The sequence below is a fragment of the Sus scrofa genome, chromosome 1, assembly GCF_000003025.6.
Source record: "Sus scrofa isolate TJ Tabasco breed Duroc chromosome 1, Sscrofa11.1, whole genome shotgun sequence".
NCBI classification, from domain to species: Eukaryota; Metazoa; Chordata; class Mammalia; order Artiodactyla; family Suidae; genus Sus; species Sus scrofa.
In genome coordinates this window covers 253,426,131-253,443,404 of record NC_010443.5, presented here as the reverse complement: position 1 = coordinate 253,443,404, position 17,274 = coordinate 253,426,131, and the positions used below count along the sequence as shown (strand labels likewise).

Genomic DNA, 17,274 nt, shown 5'->3' with positions numbered 1-17,274 from the left:
GGAAATGTGGGATAAGAGGGATCAATTAGGGGGTTGGGACTGACATAGACACACTACTATATATAAACTAGATGGGTAACAAGGACCTACTGGATAGCACGGGGGAATCTACTCAATACTGTGTAATAACCTATAAGAATCTGAAAAGGAACAGATAGATGGGTAGGTATAACTGATTTACTTTGCTGTACGCCTGAAACTAACACAACTTTCTAAGTCAGCTATACTCCAATAAAATTGACTTTTAAAAAAAGAATTTCAGTTTTGCACCAGGCACCACAAATTACAGGGTCAATCTGGGATATTCACTGGTAAAGATGACTCACTGCATGAACATACACGTAGTAAAAGCTAAAGGGCTTAAAGTAGTAAAGAATTTGCTATTGTCATCAGGCCAGAAAACAATTATTCAAATACTCACAGAAATCCAAACATTGATCATTTTTTTCTTTTTTTGCTTTTTTTTTTTTTTTTTTTTTTTGCTTTTTAGGGCTGCACTAGTGGCTTTTGGAGGTTCCCAGGCTAGGGGGTTGAATCAGAGCTACAGTTGCCGGCCTACACCACAGCTCATGGCAACTTCAGATCCTTCACCCACTGAGTGAGGCCAGGGATTGAACCCATAATGTCATGGTTTCTGGTCAGATTCGTTTCCACTGTGCCACGATGGGAACTCCAACCATCAATTTAAAAGACAAAATGTAGTGGTTACCTATGAGAGGTAACCTAAGACCTCCTTCCAATGTGCTTCCCTTTAAAATTTCTTTAACGCTAATGAATCGCTCTGATTACCTCCATGGCATCGTGCAGTTACCCTATCATCATGTTACACAGCAATCACTCACTTGTCCTTCTCTGTCGCCCCTCGTGGACCTTGGATGCTTAGAAGGTCAGGTCATTTTGTTCACCTGTCTACCCCTCGAGCACAGCACATGAGAGGCCCATAAGAATCTCTGAGAAAGGACCAAAAAGTCCAAGGGTCTTTCACAAGTGCTGATGCAAGCCATGAAGTAAGCAAGATTTACTGGACCAGACAGTGCAGAAAAAGGCTGTTAAATTGCATTTTTTCAGCATAGATGCTGATGCAGCAAGCTGACAAGCCCAGTTCCAGAGAACATAACTCTGTCCTAATTAAATAATCCAAAAGAAGGTCTAGGTTTCCATTTTTGCAATCAAACAACTATTCCACCATTTTTATTCTAATTATAATAAGACATCGTTTTCCTGGAACGTGTAAGACCTGACCTGTCCCAGGCTAATGTCATTTCCAAAATGTAGTCTTGATTGCCAAGGAACATAATGCCTCACACAGCACACTTACAGAGAAGTCCCTCAAACATGTGCACCGAAGTTCCTCTTGGCACTTCAAGTGTTAATGTGATTTATCAATTCTAGTAAGAAACTAGCTTTAAAAGCATATATACCCTCTGAGGGCAAAGGACAGTCTTTTCAGCAAGTGGTTCTGGAGAAACTGGATATCCGCATGCAAAAAAATGAAACTGGACCTTATCTTACACCCCATACAAAAATTAAGTCAAAATGGGTTAAAGACCTAAACCTAAGACCCAAAACTATAAAACTTCTAGAAGTAAACATAGGGGGAAAAGCCTCATGACACGGGACTTGGCAGTGATTTCTTGGCTATGACACTAAAAACACAGGCAACAGAAGCAAAAACAGACAAATGGGACTGCATCAAACTTTAAAACTTTTATGCAAAGGACACAATTGAGAGAGTTGAAAAGAAGCCTATGGAGAGGGACAAAACATTTGCAAATCATAGATCTGATAAGGGTTAATATCCAGACTATATAGAGAACTCCAAAAACTCAACAACAAAAAAATCAAATAATCTGGTTGCAGGTTCGATCCCTGGCCTTGCTCAGTGTGTTAAGGATCCGGCGTTGCCGTGAGCTGTGGTGTAGGTCACAGACACGGCTCAGATCTGGTGTTGCCGAGAGCTGTGGCGTTGGCCAGCAGCTACAGCTCCGATCAGACCCCTAGCCTGGGAATCTCCATATGCCGCGGGAGCGGCCCTAGAAAAGGCAAAAAGACAAAAAAAAAAAAAAAAAAAATTACCATATGTTCCAGTTTTTATATATAAACTTTTGGGTTTATATAACCAAAAAAGTTGAAACAGGATCTCAGAGAGAGAGATTCGTACATCCATGTCCACTGCAGCATATTCACGACAGCCAAGCGGCAGAAGCAAACCAAATGTCTGTCAATAGATACTTGATAAAGAAAATGTGGTACATGCCTGTTCTAGAGTATTTTTCAGTCTTAGAATATCCTGTTACACGCTACAACATGGTTAAACCTTGAGAACATTATTCTAAGTGAAATAAGCCAGTCAGAAAAAAAAATACTGTGAGTCTACTTCTGTGAGGTATCTAAACAGAGCTATCAAATTCAGAAAGACAGAAAGCAGAACAGTGGTTACCAGGATCTGGGGGGAGGGACAAAATGGGGGTTGTCATTTTATGGGTATAGTTTCAGTTCTGCAAGAGGAAAAACTTTGGAGAGCTGATTCACAACAACACCAACGTACTTAACGCTACCAAACTGTATACCTAAAAATGGCTAGGTGGTTAAAAAAAAAAAAAATCAGGATATTTACAACCACCTTATTATACATTCATGTCTAAAATTACCATTAACCTCAAATGCAGAATTTTTGTAGAAAATTCAATAAACTGTATTCCATGTCTCTTTTTTTTTTTAAGTATAGGGCAGATCTTGAACAATGTGGGTTTGTGCAGGTCCACTTATTCTCAGATTTTTTTCACTAACTACATAGCCCGGTGCTACACAATGAGATTGATTGAAACTGCAGATTCAGAACTGTGCTGACTATAAAATTATCTGCATATTTTCAACTGTGCTGGAGGTAAGCACCCCAACCCTTGAACTGGTCCATGGTCAACTGTATATATCTAAGAAAGAACCCAAATGACCAGCAACTGATGAACGGACAAACAAAATGTAGTCTATTCATACCATGGAATATTATTCACCCATAAAAAGGAATGGAGTACTGATACACAAAGATAAACTTTAAAAACATTTGCTAAGTGAAAGAAGCTAGTCACAAAAGGCCACGTATTCTATGATTCCATTTTTATGAACTATCCAGAATAGGCAAATTCATAGAGAAAGAAAGCAGATTAGTGATTGGCAGGAATTGGGAGTGAAGAAAATGGAGTGTTTGCTAATGAGTGTGAGGAGTCTTTGGGAGGAACATTCTGGAAACACTCTGAATTAGATAATGGTGACAGTTGCACACCCTTGTAAATAAGCTAAAAATCACTAGGTGGTATGTTTTTAAAAGCTGGATTTTATGGTATGTGCCTATGGGTGTTGCTTAAAGTAGTGTGAGCTAGATTTCGACTGTTTGCAAACAAAACTCCTGACCAGTACACCTCCGAATCCAGGAGTCAAAACCCCACTGAAACTGCCTCCCCCAACCTTCTGCAGCAATACCTTCTCCCTGGACCTCCTGCCTCTCGGCTCCTCTCACCCCCTCCCAGCCAGGGACTCACAGTGACCTCTCAAGCCACAAACAGGGCCCTGCACCTCCCCTGCTTAAAATACCACTGGCCTCCCAATCACTGAGGATGAAGGCCTTACTTCCTGCCATTCCCGACCACAACCTGCCCACTCCCCTCCTCCCCAGCTGCACTGCTCAGCCCTCGCTGCCACTCCTGCAAGCTGCCACTCCCAGTCTCAGCACCCGCAGCTTCTTCTGCTTCACTTGGCCTTCCTTCCTCTGTCCATCTGCAAACATCTACTTCTGCACTCTCCAGCTCCTTCGGAAAAGCCACCACGCTCCTGAGCAGGTCATTACTTACCTCATTCCCTTTAAGTTAACCACCATAACAACTGTACCAGACGCTGTCGGTGCCCCCCACACCCCCGCTCGCTGACCAGTCCCGTCCCCACTGGCCTGACTTCTTGACCAGCCTGCTTCCCCCGGTTGCTGAACCTGTTTCGCCCACCATGGGGCGCGCTGGCAAGTGCTTGGCGATTAATGCCCAAACACCCTGTCCATGCAGCGCTCAGCCAATGACTCACAAGGGCCGCTGTTTGAAGACCCCAGCTCCCGCACCAGGGCGGGGATAACCAAGGCCTATATTCTGTACAGGCTCCCAGGGGTCCCAGTTGTTGCTTCTAAGGCAGTAACAACACCTAGCATTTTCATTTACTTACTCTGTGCCAGACACCATTATCATTTAGGAGTTCCCATCGTGGCGCAGCGAAAACAAGTCCAACTAGGAACCATGAGGTTGCGGGTTCCATCCCTGGCCTTGCTCAGTGGGTTAAGGATCTGGTGTTGCCGTGAGCTACGGCGTAGGTCACAGACGTGGCTCGGATCTGGGGTAGGCGGGCAGTATCAGCTCCAATTAGACCCCTCACTTGGGAACCTCCATATGTCGCGGGTGGAGCCCAAGAAAAAAAGTTATAAAAAATAAATACATAAAGTGAAGAAACTGATAGAAATGAACAAGGATATAACAAAGGATATAACTCTTTTGTTATGAGTGATAGGCAGTACAAACAAAACTTTAAAAAAAAAAAACAATTTAGTCTTTAGAACGCCACTGCCAAATAATCCAAACTCTAACTAGGGAGACACGAAGGCATTACAAGATTGAGAAACTTGCCCACGGCAACAGAGCTGGTGAAGCCATCTAGCAGTGTTCACATTCTATTGCAACCACCTGGATATAGGCCTCTTTTTAGCACTGGGCCAGGACCCTCTCAAAAGAAAGACCTTTTTTATCTTTCTCAGTATTCCCCGCATCCAGCACTGAGCCAGGCACATAGGAGACACTCAAGAGATTTTGAAAAGTGCCTGCACTGCACTCTGCTACCCAAACAGGCCATGAGTTCCCTCCCACCACCCTTCTGCTTCACACACAACAACAATAATTCCTGATCCCTGCTCTGTGGCAGCCAACTCAAGGAATTCTGAGAGGCAGGGCAAACATGAGACAGCATATGACCCCACAGCATCCAGTAAGGAAAGCTAATGGTTCGCACATGAGTCGCTGCACCTTCCCAAGCTGTTATCTACGTACTTATTTTGTCGGACTCTCATGTATCATGGAGCAGGTCTTTTTCCCTGTACCCTCCATTAACACCTGACTCTCTCCCATCCCAAAGACCTTCCTTCAGCCCTGTTTTCCCCCAAGCTACCGCCCTTCTCACTACAAACTGCTACAACCTGCTGCCTTTCACTCAATTGTTAATATCCACTTTGTTTAAATTCTGACCTCAACCTCTGCATCTTCCACTCCCATCTCTCTTTCGATCTATTGGGTGACACATTTATATATGAAGAAGAGCTTCTGGGAGGCAGCATTTGTGCTAAGTTGAAGAGTTTGAGCTTTCAACAGCAGTGTTCAAACCCACTCTGTCCCGACTCCTGACTTCAAACTGCATTCTCACCATCCTCACACTTGCTCACACCTGCTTCCCAAACTGCTCCCCCTCTCAGTGGGGGCGCCAGTCAGCACCAGTCTCCTGGACTAGAAAACCAGCCACCTCCACTATACCAAAACTAGTCATCTTTACATTTTCTAATCTTTCTTCCTCCAGGCAGTAGCTCCAACCTAAACCAAGCTAACACCTTTTTTTATTTTTTTATTTTTTTTTTTGCTTTTTAGGGCCACACCTGAGGCATATGGAGATTCCCAGACTAGGGGTCAAATCGGAGCTACAGCTGCAGGCCACAGCCACGCCAGATCCATGCCACATCTGCAACCTACACCACAGCTCATGGCAACGCCAGATCCTTAACCCACTGAGCAAGGCCAGGAATCGAACCCGCAACCTCATGAGTCCTAGTTGGACTCGTTTCCACTGCGCCACAACAGGAACTCCCAAGCTAACACCTTTTTAACTTACCTCTTTCACTGCCAGTCTCTCCCCATCCCAAGCACTGATCACACATTCCCCTGGTCAAAAACCTTCTAGGGCTGGCTACTGCCTAGAGAATAAAAGCTAACTTCCACATCAGAACATTGAAAGCAGTCTCAGCCTCCTCCTGACCGGTCTTCCTACCTCCTCTATAATTCCCAAACTCAAGACTCTCAAAACCTCTCCACCCTCAACGCACGACCCAACTCAATGCAACCCCAGCAGGCACAGGTATTTTCCATCTCAAGAGCTCTGCTCAAGCTGCTCCCTCGGCCCGCGATGCCGTCCCCACCCACACCTGAAAGTCTCCTCAAGCTTCAAGGATCAAGTGAAGACACACCTCCACCACCAAAGCTGATCTGCAGACAATACATTCTGCTGGGGGCGGGGGGGGGCCCTGATCAAGAGGAACTAAGCACTCTCCTCTCAGTGATCCAAAGTATTTTTTCTTTTCTTTTTTTTTTTGCTTTTTTTTATTGTTGTTGTTTTTGCTTTTTAGGGCCGAACCCGCGGCATATGGAGGGTCCCAGGCTAGGGGTCTAATTGGAGCTACAGCTGCCATCCTACACCACAGCCAGAGCAGCTCAGGATCCGAGCCACGTCTGCAACCGACACCACAGCTCACGGTAACACCCGATCCTTAACCCACTGAGCGAGGCCAGGAATCGAACCCACTTCCTCTTGACTAGTAGGGCTGGTTACCACTAAGCCACAACGGGAACTTCCTCAATGATTCAAAGTAAAACTTCACATTTTAAGGTCTATGTATTGATCTTTCTTTTTTTTAAGTTTCAAGTGACAAACCAAATTGAAAATCATGTAAACAAAAGGGAGTCCGTGACCTGCTGTAACCAGGATGCCGGGGAAGCAGTGCTAGCTTCAGGCACAGCTGGCCCAACTGGGTCCTAGATTCAAGTGATCTTCAGGGCCCGGCCCCTTGTTCCTCACCAGCTCCACATTCCTCTCTGGCTTCATCCTTAGGCAGGCACTCTCCACGTCACAGGAAACAAAGGCGCACAGTCTAACAGAAAGAGAGATTCTTTCCCTCAGTATCCATCGGAGCTAATCTCTGTTTGGCTCTGCTAGGGTCACATGTCCACCAAGGAAGCTATTTGGGCCAATGGGCGATACAGATGAAAGACCAGAAGCAGGAGGAGGTGAGAAGCCAGGCTTTCCCCCCCCCCCCCACCCCGACCCCATCCCCTCCTTTCGGATCCAGGTAGCATCCCTGGTTACACCTGCTTCCTCTCCAGGGCTCCCTCCCCTTGTGGTCCCTGCTCTTGTTGAGCAGCCCTGGCGTGGTTCTCTTTCCCACAGAACTAGATTCTGCTACCATAACCTTCTCTGTCGACCCTCCCGCCTTGAGGGTGACTGCCCTTTCCTGTCATTGCTCCCCTCTGGGTTACCTCCCTGACCTCTGCTTGACCTCACACGTTCTCCAGCACCTTTGCGACTAATTCCCTATTTTATGGCCTCTCCATCTGAAAAACCTACAGTGGCGTTCATTTCCTGACGGGACCACAACCAATCCTGAAATTGACACAGAATAGGCAAAAATGTTCACATGAAGATGTGGAGAGGACGGTATCGAGGAACAGCCACCACCCCCAGCACCTCACAGCTATCAAAGGCTCACTGTGCATCATACGCTAAGGTATGAACTCCCTGGGTAGCACATGGACCTTGCAACGTAGGCACCTCTGTTATCCCCTTTCCACAGAGGAGGAAACCGAGGCTCTGAGAAGTTAAATAAGTTGCTGCTACAAAGACTTTAAGTAGTGGAGCTGGGATTCAAATCCAGACAACCTGGCTCCAAAGTGCATCCTCTGAAACAGATTCCACTGAGGAGTGTTCCCAGCAGGGGAACTCGACGGGATCGAGTGCTACCTCCTTCGATATCACGATGTCACGGCAGATAAGGACGTGAAGCATCCACTGGATTTAGCAATAAGGAAGTCACGAGGGACCCTGAATTGTAAAGAAGTCAGACCCAGGAGGCAGCAAGCTGAGAAGTAAGCCAGAGGTTAGGAAGTGGAGACAAGAGGAGCAAACCTTTCTTTCAAAAGATTTGGCTGTGAAGAGGAGCCATAAAATAGGGCAGGAGATGGAGGAGAAGGGGGGCAGCGGACAGGGAGTCTGGAACCACGGGAGTGAGGCAGGCTGACGGACACGGCCACGTCTCTGAGAGGCCAGGGTGGGCAGGCCCTATAGTCCAGGATCGGCCTTAGAAACATCTTCTACCGCAACCGGGGACAAAGAAAGGACGGCCACAGATTCTGATCATGTTGTGGTTTGGTGGAAGGCAGTTCGGGCGGCTTCTGTCTTCTCTAAGGTAGAAATCGAGGCCATTAGCAGAAAGGGAGGGTGGGGGAGAAGGCTAGAAAGTGTGAGAGGCAGAGAAAAGCTTCAGAGGAGCCCCGGTGCAGAAGGGGAGCGTCTGTACAAAGAAGGTGGGCGCCCAGCATCTCTGAGGCCCCAGCTGTACTTGGAAGCTGTGAGTTTACACTGGCAGCAACTCTCCAGGTACCTCAGCACCGGAGGTGCTGGCAAAAGACAGGAACAAACAGGATGATCCAGGTGGGACGCACGAGGAGGAGCGCTCGGGAACCGCACAAAGGGCAGTGGCAACTGACAAGGGGAGCCCCGGACTCTAGAGCAGGCGGGCGGCTACAGGCCATGGGGCGACAGGGGCAGGCAGTTCTCACGGACTGGGAGGAGGGCGAGCCAAGACAAGACGCTGTCTGCAGGCACTGGTTCAGAGCAGAAGCAGTTCTAGGTATGACATATAATGCGAGGGGGTAGCTGTGAGAGAGAGCAACCGAGCTGAGGGAGGGGGAGAGGTGAAGGTGACCAGATAGCAGGTCAAGAAACTATCTAAAATCTCTAGTTTTAGAGATTTGGACAGAGTCCCCTGAGGTGAAGGCACACCTTGAGAGGATAGTAAGGTGGGGTTTAAAGATTCCTATGAGTAAGAGAAGCAGGGAAGTTACAAAGTGACAGGGAAGAAAAAGGCAGTGGGAGGTCTGTAATGGGCATTTGCTTCGTTTGTTTTTGTCTTTTTAGGGTGGCGCCCACAACCTATGGAGGTCCCCAGGCTAGGGGTCGAATCTGAGCTATTAGCCGACAGCCTACAGCACAGCCACAGCGACGCCGGATCCTTAACCCACTGAGCAAGGCCAGGGATCGAACCCACAACGTCATGGTTCCTAGTCAGATTTGTTTCCACTGCGCCACAAGGGGAACTCCTGTAATGGGCATTTGTGAAACAACAATCACTTGTCCATTCATTCCCTCCTTGGAGGAGGAGAAGCACCCTGATTTTGCTGTAGAAACCATCTCCTTCCTCCCCAGGCACAGAGAGGGCTTCCCAAATACTAGTAAAAGTCTAGGCCTTAATTCTGAGTCGTGGGAGAGGGGGGAGGGTGGGAACCGACGTGTTCTTTTTATTATTCTTTAAACTGTGTAGATACATTCTATTAATACAGATGCATTGATATACTTCATATATATTTACATATCCCAGTTAAAACATACAAAAGCTCCCCTTCGCCACCCTCTAAAGATAAAGACCTGCTCCAGGTCTTGGGCAATCAGAGTTACAGAGATTGGCTTCAGCACCTGACCCACTTTAGGCCCAGGAGATACGAGCCCAGAGCCTCTGCTGGAATTATCAGGAAAGAAGTGCTCTCTTTCTGCTGCAGTTGCAAAGCTGGTTTGTAGAATATAGCCCTTCACCAGCTTGGGAATAAAGCTAACACAGAAAGAAGAAAGCAGAGCCAAGAGATGGAAAGCGACAGACTCCTAACATCCTTTGAATACCTACTTCCAGCCATTCCGGAAACCAAAATACCTGGGGCTTTTCAACATAAGCCAGTAGATTTTTTTTTTTTTTCTTTTCTTCAGCCAGTTTGCATTTGGTTTATGTCTTTTTGACTAAAAGAAACCTAATTCAGTGCTGTAGTCAAATAAAGAATTCTTTTTCCTTTTTTTTTTTTTTTTTTTTTTTTTTTGTCTATTTAGGGCTGCACCCACAGCACATGGAGGTTCCCAGGCTAGAGGTCGAATCGAATCAGAGCCATAGCCACTGACCTACACCACAGCTACACCAGATCGGAACATCGTCTGCCACCTACACCACAGCTCACAGCAACACTGGATGCTTAACTCACTGAGCGAGGCCAGGGATCAAACCTGCATCTTCATGGATGCTAGTCAGTTTCACTTCCACTGAGCCATGACGGGAACTCCAAGAATTCTCAATTCAATAGCCTGTGCGATCCTTTCAGCACAGAAGTCAAATCATGCCCTCCAGAGCACCCGCCGCGGCGCAACAGGATTGGCAGCGTCTTGAGAGCCGATGGGGCACAGGTTCGTTCCCTGGCCTAGCACAGCAGGTTGGGGATCCAGCGTTGACGAAGCTGTGGCTTAGGTTGAGACTGTGGCTCCGATCTGATCCCTGGCCTGGGAGCACCACGTGCCTCGGGGCGGCCAAAAATGACCAAAAAAAAAAATCATGCCCTCCTGCTGCTCAAGTCCCTGCAATGGCACTCAAAGTAAGGGTCAAAGTTCAGCCTAGATGTCTGGCTCCCTCTTCTTTCTACCCTTGGCCAAGGAGCCCCCACTGCTCATTCTGCTCCAGCCACCCTGGCTTCTAAGGTCGTCCCTGACAACACCAGGCAGGTGCCTTCAGGCCTCGGCTTTGACTGCTCCACCTGGACACTCCTCAAATAGCTGACCCCCTACCTCCTCCAAGTCTCTGCTCAAATCTCAAGTTGTCGATAAGGGCTACCCGAATCCCCCTACAGCCAGTGGTCCTGAACGCCCTCCCCTACTTTTTCTTCCTTTCACAGCATTCATTACATAAAATTACATGTAATTGATTCTTTTCGAATTCATAGAACTGTGTCTGGCTCGTAGGAGGCTCTCAGATATATGCTGAGTGTGCCAACAAAATGGCACGGGCCCCCAAGGGGTAGTGCTTGGTCTGTAAAGGGAGCAGAGAGACAGAACACTGACCCCCATTGCCTGAACCTGACCCAAGTGGCGCTTAGGAGGAAAAGACACCTCCATTTTGAAGACTTCAGGGGAAGCAGTGACCGAAGGCGACAGGAAGAGTTCAGCAAAGAGGGTGAGGATGTGGCTAGGGGTGTCAGCCACAGCTGGGGCTTGAGAGGGCTGGGGTGTTCGGTTTTGGAAGGTCCACAGGAGTTGGAGGCTGAGTCAGGGGAGAAGCGAGCCCAGAGTGGTTTGCAGATGAAAGTAACAAAGAGAGATGGGTCAAGTGGTTTATTTACATTTCAGGTGGAGACGAAGAATGCAGTGCTAGAAGGCCTGGTGAGCTTACCTGGCATCAAAGGAATTCCTAGCAACCCTTGGTAAACATATCCTTCCCATCACACCAGGGTTTGAATGATTTTTAGATGTTGTGGCTGGAGAGGCCATCCCATTTGGTCCTTCCCTGCTTGCCAGCACCCCCAGAGACCAGGGAAAAGTGTCTGCTGACTGAGATGCAAGGCTTTCCCGCTCATGGCACCATCCTGGGCCCATAGAAAGCAACTCCTCTCAGCATAGTATAATAATCCTGCATGAGGAGCAGCCTGTCAAAGCCCCATGTGCCTGGCCTAGAAGTGACTCTCAATCAGGCGTCCAGGATCACAAACCCCAATGTCCAAAAAGGCAAAAAGACACAAGTTTCTTTTCAAAGACAGACCCTGGCACTCAGTACTCTGACCTGCCCTCCAGCAGTCCCCAGACTTCCTGGCCAAGGGAAAAGCAGGGCAAAGGGAAGGCTCGTGTCTACTGGTTCTGATTCACCTCTTACTTGCTAGCTTCTCCCTGCAGAAATTTCTCCAGAGTTACAAGAACATACGTATATGCCCAGATTCAAGGAGAGTGTTACTCCCAGTCGGAGAAAGAAATTATGTTGCTCTATAAGCCTCTGAGGAAAAGTGGCTTACTATAAACCGGGCCCTTGGGAGTGAGGTCATTTTGATGCTCCTCACAGCTCTGAAGAGACTTATTAAATATTCAATAATTAATAATAATGCCTTCAAGACCATCTCATTCTGAGTTCCCACTGTGGCACAGCAGGTTAAGAATCCAACTGCAGGAGTTCCCATCGTGGCTCAGTGGGTTAAGATTCTGACTAGCATCCATGAGGATGCAGGTTCGATCCCTGGCCTGGCTCAGTGGGTTAAGGATCCGGCATTGCTGCAAGCTGTGGCATAGGTCGCAGGTGTGGCTCAGATCCGGTGTGGCTGTGGCTGTGGTGTAGGCCATCAGCTACAGTTCGGATTCCACCCCTAACCCTGGAACGTCCATATGCTACAGGTGCAGCCCTTAAAAAAAATTCAACTGCAGCAGCTCAGGTGGTTGCAGAGGTGTGGGTTATATCTTTGGGCCCTGGCCCAGTGGCTACAGCTGTGGCTGGGATCATAGCTGAGGCTAGGATTGGATCCCTAGCCCAGAACTTCCATACGCTGTGGTACAACCATAAAAAGAATGGAGGGGGGAAAAAAAAAAAAAGACTCTCTTTCATGGAACTGTCCCTGTAAAGGAAGCCAAAGATATGTGACTTAGGCATGACTTCCTGTGCACCAACTAGATCTTGGGGGTATGTGTCCTCCCATTAGTTAGTAGCAAAATGCCCACACTTCTGAATCAGATGTCCTCCAAGAATGGATCCTTAAGCAGCTATTTAAAAAGAGCCATCGGTTGTAGCCAGCCTCCAATGTGACCCCAATAATCCCCACCTCCTGATATCCACACCCTCTTCCCATGCTGTACCAATGATGGTCAATGTGACCTAGAGAATATGGCAGAAGAATGTCACTTCTGAAAGGAGCTTATACAAGACTGTGGCTTGAGTCTTGGGGTCTCTTCATCTCTTGGATCACTTGCTCCAGGGGAAACCAGTTGCCACATCAAGCAGCCCCATGAAGAGGAACTAAGGCCTGCCCACAGCCAAGTCAGTGTGCTTGGGAGCTGATCCACCCTCAATCCAGTCTTCAGTGAATGCAACTTCATGAAAGACCTGAGTCAAAACCACTCAGTTAAGCTGCTCCCAGATTTCTGACCCACAGGTACTATTTTCAGACGCAAGGTTCTGGAGTAATTGGTTATACAGCAGTAGATAATTAATTCACTATCCTACACAAACCTGAGAAAGAAATTGGAGGTTTAACTTCAGTTCCCCTCCTACATGCATGTAGCACCAAGTTCTCTGTCCTTAAAAAAGCATCAAATTACTCATTCAGTCATTCAGTCAATTTCATATTGAATGTCAAACATGGGCAAGGTATTTCCAAGTGATATAAGCCTTCATACGGTCTCTAATCTTCTATAAAATAAAGAGAAATACAAAGAGCGCCCTTCCAAACACAACTCAAGCTGTTCAATCCATTGCTTTCATTAGCTTAAGATGTCTCTTTCCTAATGCTTTGCCGACCCCTACCCCATCCCCAGCCCCGGCACTCTTTGCTTTCACAAACCCTCTGGGGAAGGTACATCTCCAGCTATTCTGACTGCTCAATGCACTCATACTCATTTTTACTGTACCACATGTCCTTCCATCTAAGAGGGAAAGAAAGTTAGGTTCCCTGATTCCATTTAATTTTGGGACAAGGAGGAATCCACTTAACTATTTTACTAGGACGGGACAAGCGTGATCACAGGGGTTGAGAACAATTCTAATTCCTGCAATTAGTGACTAAGTGGCAACAGTGGCGCTGATACAATCACAGCTCAAGTCCTGGTCACAGCTGAACTAGCAACTCTGCGGGGGGAGGGGGGACGCCGCCCCTTACCCCTCACCGGACTCTGCTGTCTCTCAAGGCAGCGGGAGGGTCATGCTGCTCTAAGGAAAACCAAGAGCCTCTCTCTACACAAAGAAGGTCAAAGGGCGACCTTTCTTTCCATCAAACACAAAACCAGCCTCTGCCAAACCCTAAACAGTGTGGGAGATCGGCAGAGGTGGATGGAGCTCCAAATAGGAAACCACAGGGATACGCTCCTCGCTCCTCCCGCAGCCAGCTGGGGTCTGAGTCAGGTGACTCCTCAGGGCACACAGCAAACCTAAACAAAGATCTCACTCCCCACAAGACAGAACGAGGGTAAGACGCCTCTGGCAGTGAGACCACGGAAAACCATTAACTCTTGCTTCTTGGCAATCCCAGCAAACTGGAGGAGCTACAAGTGACACGGTAGCTCAGCTTTCAGGGATGTGTCCGGAGGATCCGAGACCCCATCCCAGGACCTAGGACCTAGTACTGCACCCACGCCTCCGGCCACAACCGCCAGGCGGGACCCCTCCCCACCAGCTGTCACTGGCGCTCCCGACCAGTCACAGCCGGGCAATTCCGTCCCTTCTGTCCGCTCCCCCTGCGGCTGCGACCCCGCGGGGGCGGCAGAGAGATAATTTTCCCAAGGCTCTGGGGCGAGGGCACGCCTGCCCCCGGAAAGGAGCGCCAGGGTGGGCGCGGCCCGTGCCCAGTGGTGCTCCAGGTATCTCGTCTCCCTAGGGAGCGAAACGATTCCCAGTCCCACGTGCCCTACCTTGTCGCCGAAGCTGCGGGCCATCAGCAGGTCCGGACTGGGCGTGCTGTCGCCGCCCACGGCCTCCTCGCTGCTGGAGCCGGCCAGCGGGTGCGGCATGTCGCGCAGGGAGTGGGGCCCCGTGGACGGCAGGGCCTTGGGGGGCCTGCCCGACATGGCGCGCACCGCTCGGGACTCGCCGCCGCCGCCGCTTCCTCCTGCTGCCCGCCGCCGCGGGCTCCCCCAGCGCCCGGGCCAAGGCCCCGCTCGGCCGCGGCTCGGTCGGAGGCCCAGCACCAACCGGTCTGGAAGCCGCCGCCGCCGCCGCCGCCGCCGCCACCCGCGGGCTCCTGTCTGCCCGCGCTGGGTCGGCTGAACTGTGCTACCCAGCTCCGCGCCGCGCGCCCCGACTCTGCTCCCGAGCCCGTGGCGGGTCCGCTCGCACCTTGGCCCCGGCGCCAGCCCAGCCCGCACCGCCACGCCGCCCAGCCCGCTCGCGGCCCCGCCCCCGCGGCGCCCGGCCGCTCTGGGAGGGGGCGGGGGCGGGGAGAGGAGGGCGGAGGGAGGGGCACGGGGGAGGGGGGAGGCGGGCAGCTCCGCCCCCGGCCGCCGTCCCGCAGGAAGTGCGCCGGGAGCCCTCCGCCGCTGTCCTCCGAGAGTCCAGGCTCGCCTCCGGGAGGCCGGCCCTTGCAGGCTGCGCGCAGACCCCCGGAGCGGATATTTAACGGAAATCAGGGGTGGAGAAAGACGTTGGAGGATCTTGTTCCGTTCCACCGCGATCACTGGTGCACCCAGAGGCAGCCGCGCTTGGAGCTGGGGGCTTTAGGACACGCACGGGAGTGGGGATCTTCTGGCCTCTAAAATAATCCAAAATGGAAGATATTACGACGCATATTATAAGAATGGCGTAAAAAGATTATGAGGCTCCCAGGGGATCGAGAACATCGGGCAAGGAACCTGGAAGAGAATTCGAGGAGGCGTGTGGGGTTTCTTCCGATGCAAGATCCCCGTGGTTTTGCATCTGCGGGTCACCCGGGTTTATGTAAGGTTAAACCTCAGAAGAGTGAGCATCAAGAAATAAAGGCAGGGAGTGCTACCCAGGATCAATGACCCTTACACTCACACCTTGACCGAGGCTCCCGTTAGTTTTCATTCTTTTGTGCTTCCTTTCCAGGCCTTTGGCTGGGCTGGATTCTGAGGTTTTTATGTGCCAGCAGAATGGAGATTGCCAAAGCCTCTTGGCTCTTTGAAGTTTACCTCCTTTTTCCACCTTACCTGGCTTCACAGCTTCTGCGCTCAGGGCCAAGTCTGTAGAGGTCCTCAACCTGCTGTAAGAACAGGTCGATACTCACAAAGTAATGGGTAGAGGGGCCCGTTGTGAAGGGAGCACGTTTTTCTTTGCCCCTGTCGCCAAACACTGGGTTCGTCCACTTTCACCCGGCTAATCTTGAAGCTGGGATTGACTGTGGTCTCCACCGCGCTGTTTTTTTCTAGAATACCTCATCATTCTATATACTTCAGCAGGAAGAGAATGCAGAGGGTTTATGCTAACACACAATAACACCCAGGGATTCACGGAGCTTCAGAGACCTTACCTTGTTTTCTCTAGTGCAAGTCATCTGGCCTCAAGGCTTGAGTTCTCATCTTTTCTCTCCCCTATGTGGGTCTGTCTTGGTTGTGGAGAACAGGACCAGGGGGCACTGGAAACAGATTTAAATGCGGCATCTACCTCACAGGAATGCCCATGTCTGGTCCTCTTGGAGTTGAGTAAAATTCACACTTTTATATTCAAGAGCTGCTTACAATTGTGACAAATCCTGTTATCTGATCTTCTGATGAAAACAAATAGTGTGAATATAGCTAGAAATGAGTGCTCTGTAGATGTATAACGGACGGAGGGTTTTGGTTTTGTTTGTTGTTTTTTTAGGCCACTCCCGCAGTATATGGAGGTTCTCAGGCTAGGGGTTGAATCAAAGCTGCAGCCACTGGTCTGTGCCACAACCACAACAACACAGGATTTGAGCTGCATCTGCAGCCTACACCACAGGTGTGGAAATTACACCACAGCTCACAGCAACGCAGGATCCTTAACCCACTGAGAGGGGCCAGGGATTGAACTCGCATCCTCATGGATACTAGTTGAGTTTGTTACTGCTGAGCCAGAGGTATTTTTTACTGAATGGTGTTATTTCACAGCCAGCTTGCCTTCACATAATTGAGAGTTTATTTTACTAAGACTCCATACAGCTTTCTCCTCGGGATGCCAGTGAAGAGTGAAAAGAGAGCCACCTTTGAATTGCTACAAACGGGTGACCTTGAGCAGGTTACCTAACCTAAATGAACCTGCTTCCTAACGTAAAAAGGTGGACGGGGAGCAGGTAATAATACTTAACCCAACTCAGTGGTTGTGAGGATGAAAGAACATGCACTGCATAATATTGCTAGCAGAATGCTGGCATGGAATAGATGCTCCCTAAATGTTAACTCCCTTCCGTTCCCCCTCTGTGGTGCTTTCTCTACCATTCTTACAAAATAATCCTTAAGTTTTCAGAAAAAAAAACCTGCTCCTCTCTAAACTCCTCTCTTGGCTCGGTTTGGTCAGAGTACAATTTGTCTATGCTCCCACCATTTAAAAAACAAAATAGAGTTTTAAAAGGACATAACGAGGAGTTCCCGTCGTGGTTAACGAATCCGACTAGGAACCATGAGGTTGAGGGTTCGGTCCCTGCCCTTGCTCAGTGGGTTAATGATCCGGCATTGCCGTGAGCTGTGGTGTAGGTGGCAGACTCGGCTCGGATCCCTCGTTGCTGTGGCTCTGGCCTG

At 49.2% G+C, this 17,274-nt stretch overlaps 1 protein-coding gene across 1 annotated transcript in view; it reads right to left on the bottom strand.

Annotated features, from left to right (window-relative positions):
- The window catches only part of SNX30 (sorting nexin family member 30), a 127,003-nt gene extending 112,059 nt beyond the window's left edge, over positions 1–14,944 (bottom strand). The window contains exon 1 of the mRNA XM_003122081.6: positions 14,473–14,944. Coding sequence (XP_003122129.3) covers positions 14,473–14,628 — 156 coding nt within the window. The 5' untranslated portion in view covers positions 14,629–14,944. The remainder of the gene's footprint in view (positions 1–14,472) is intronic.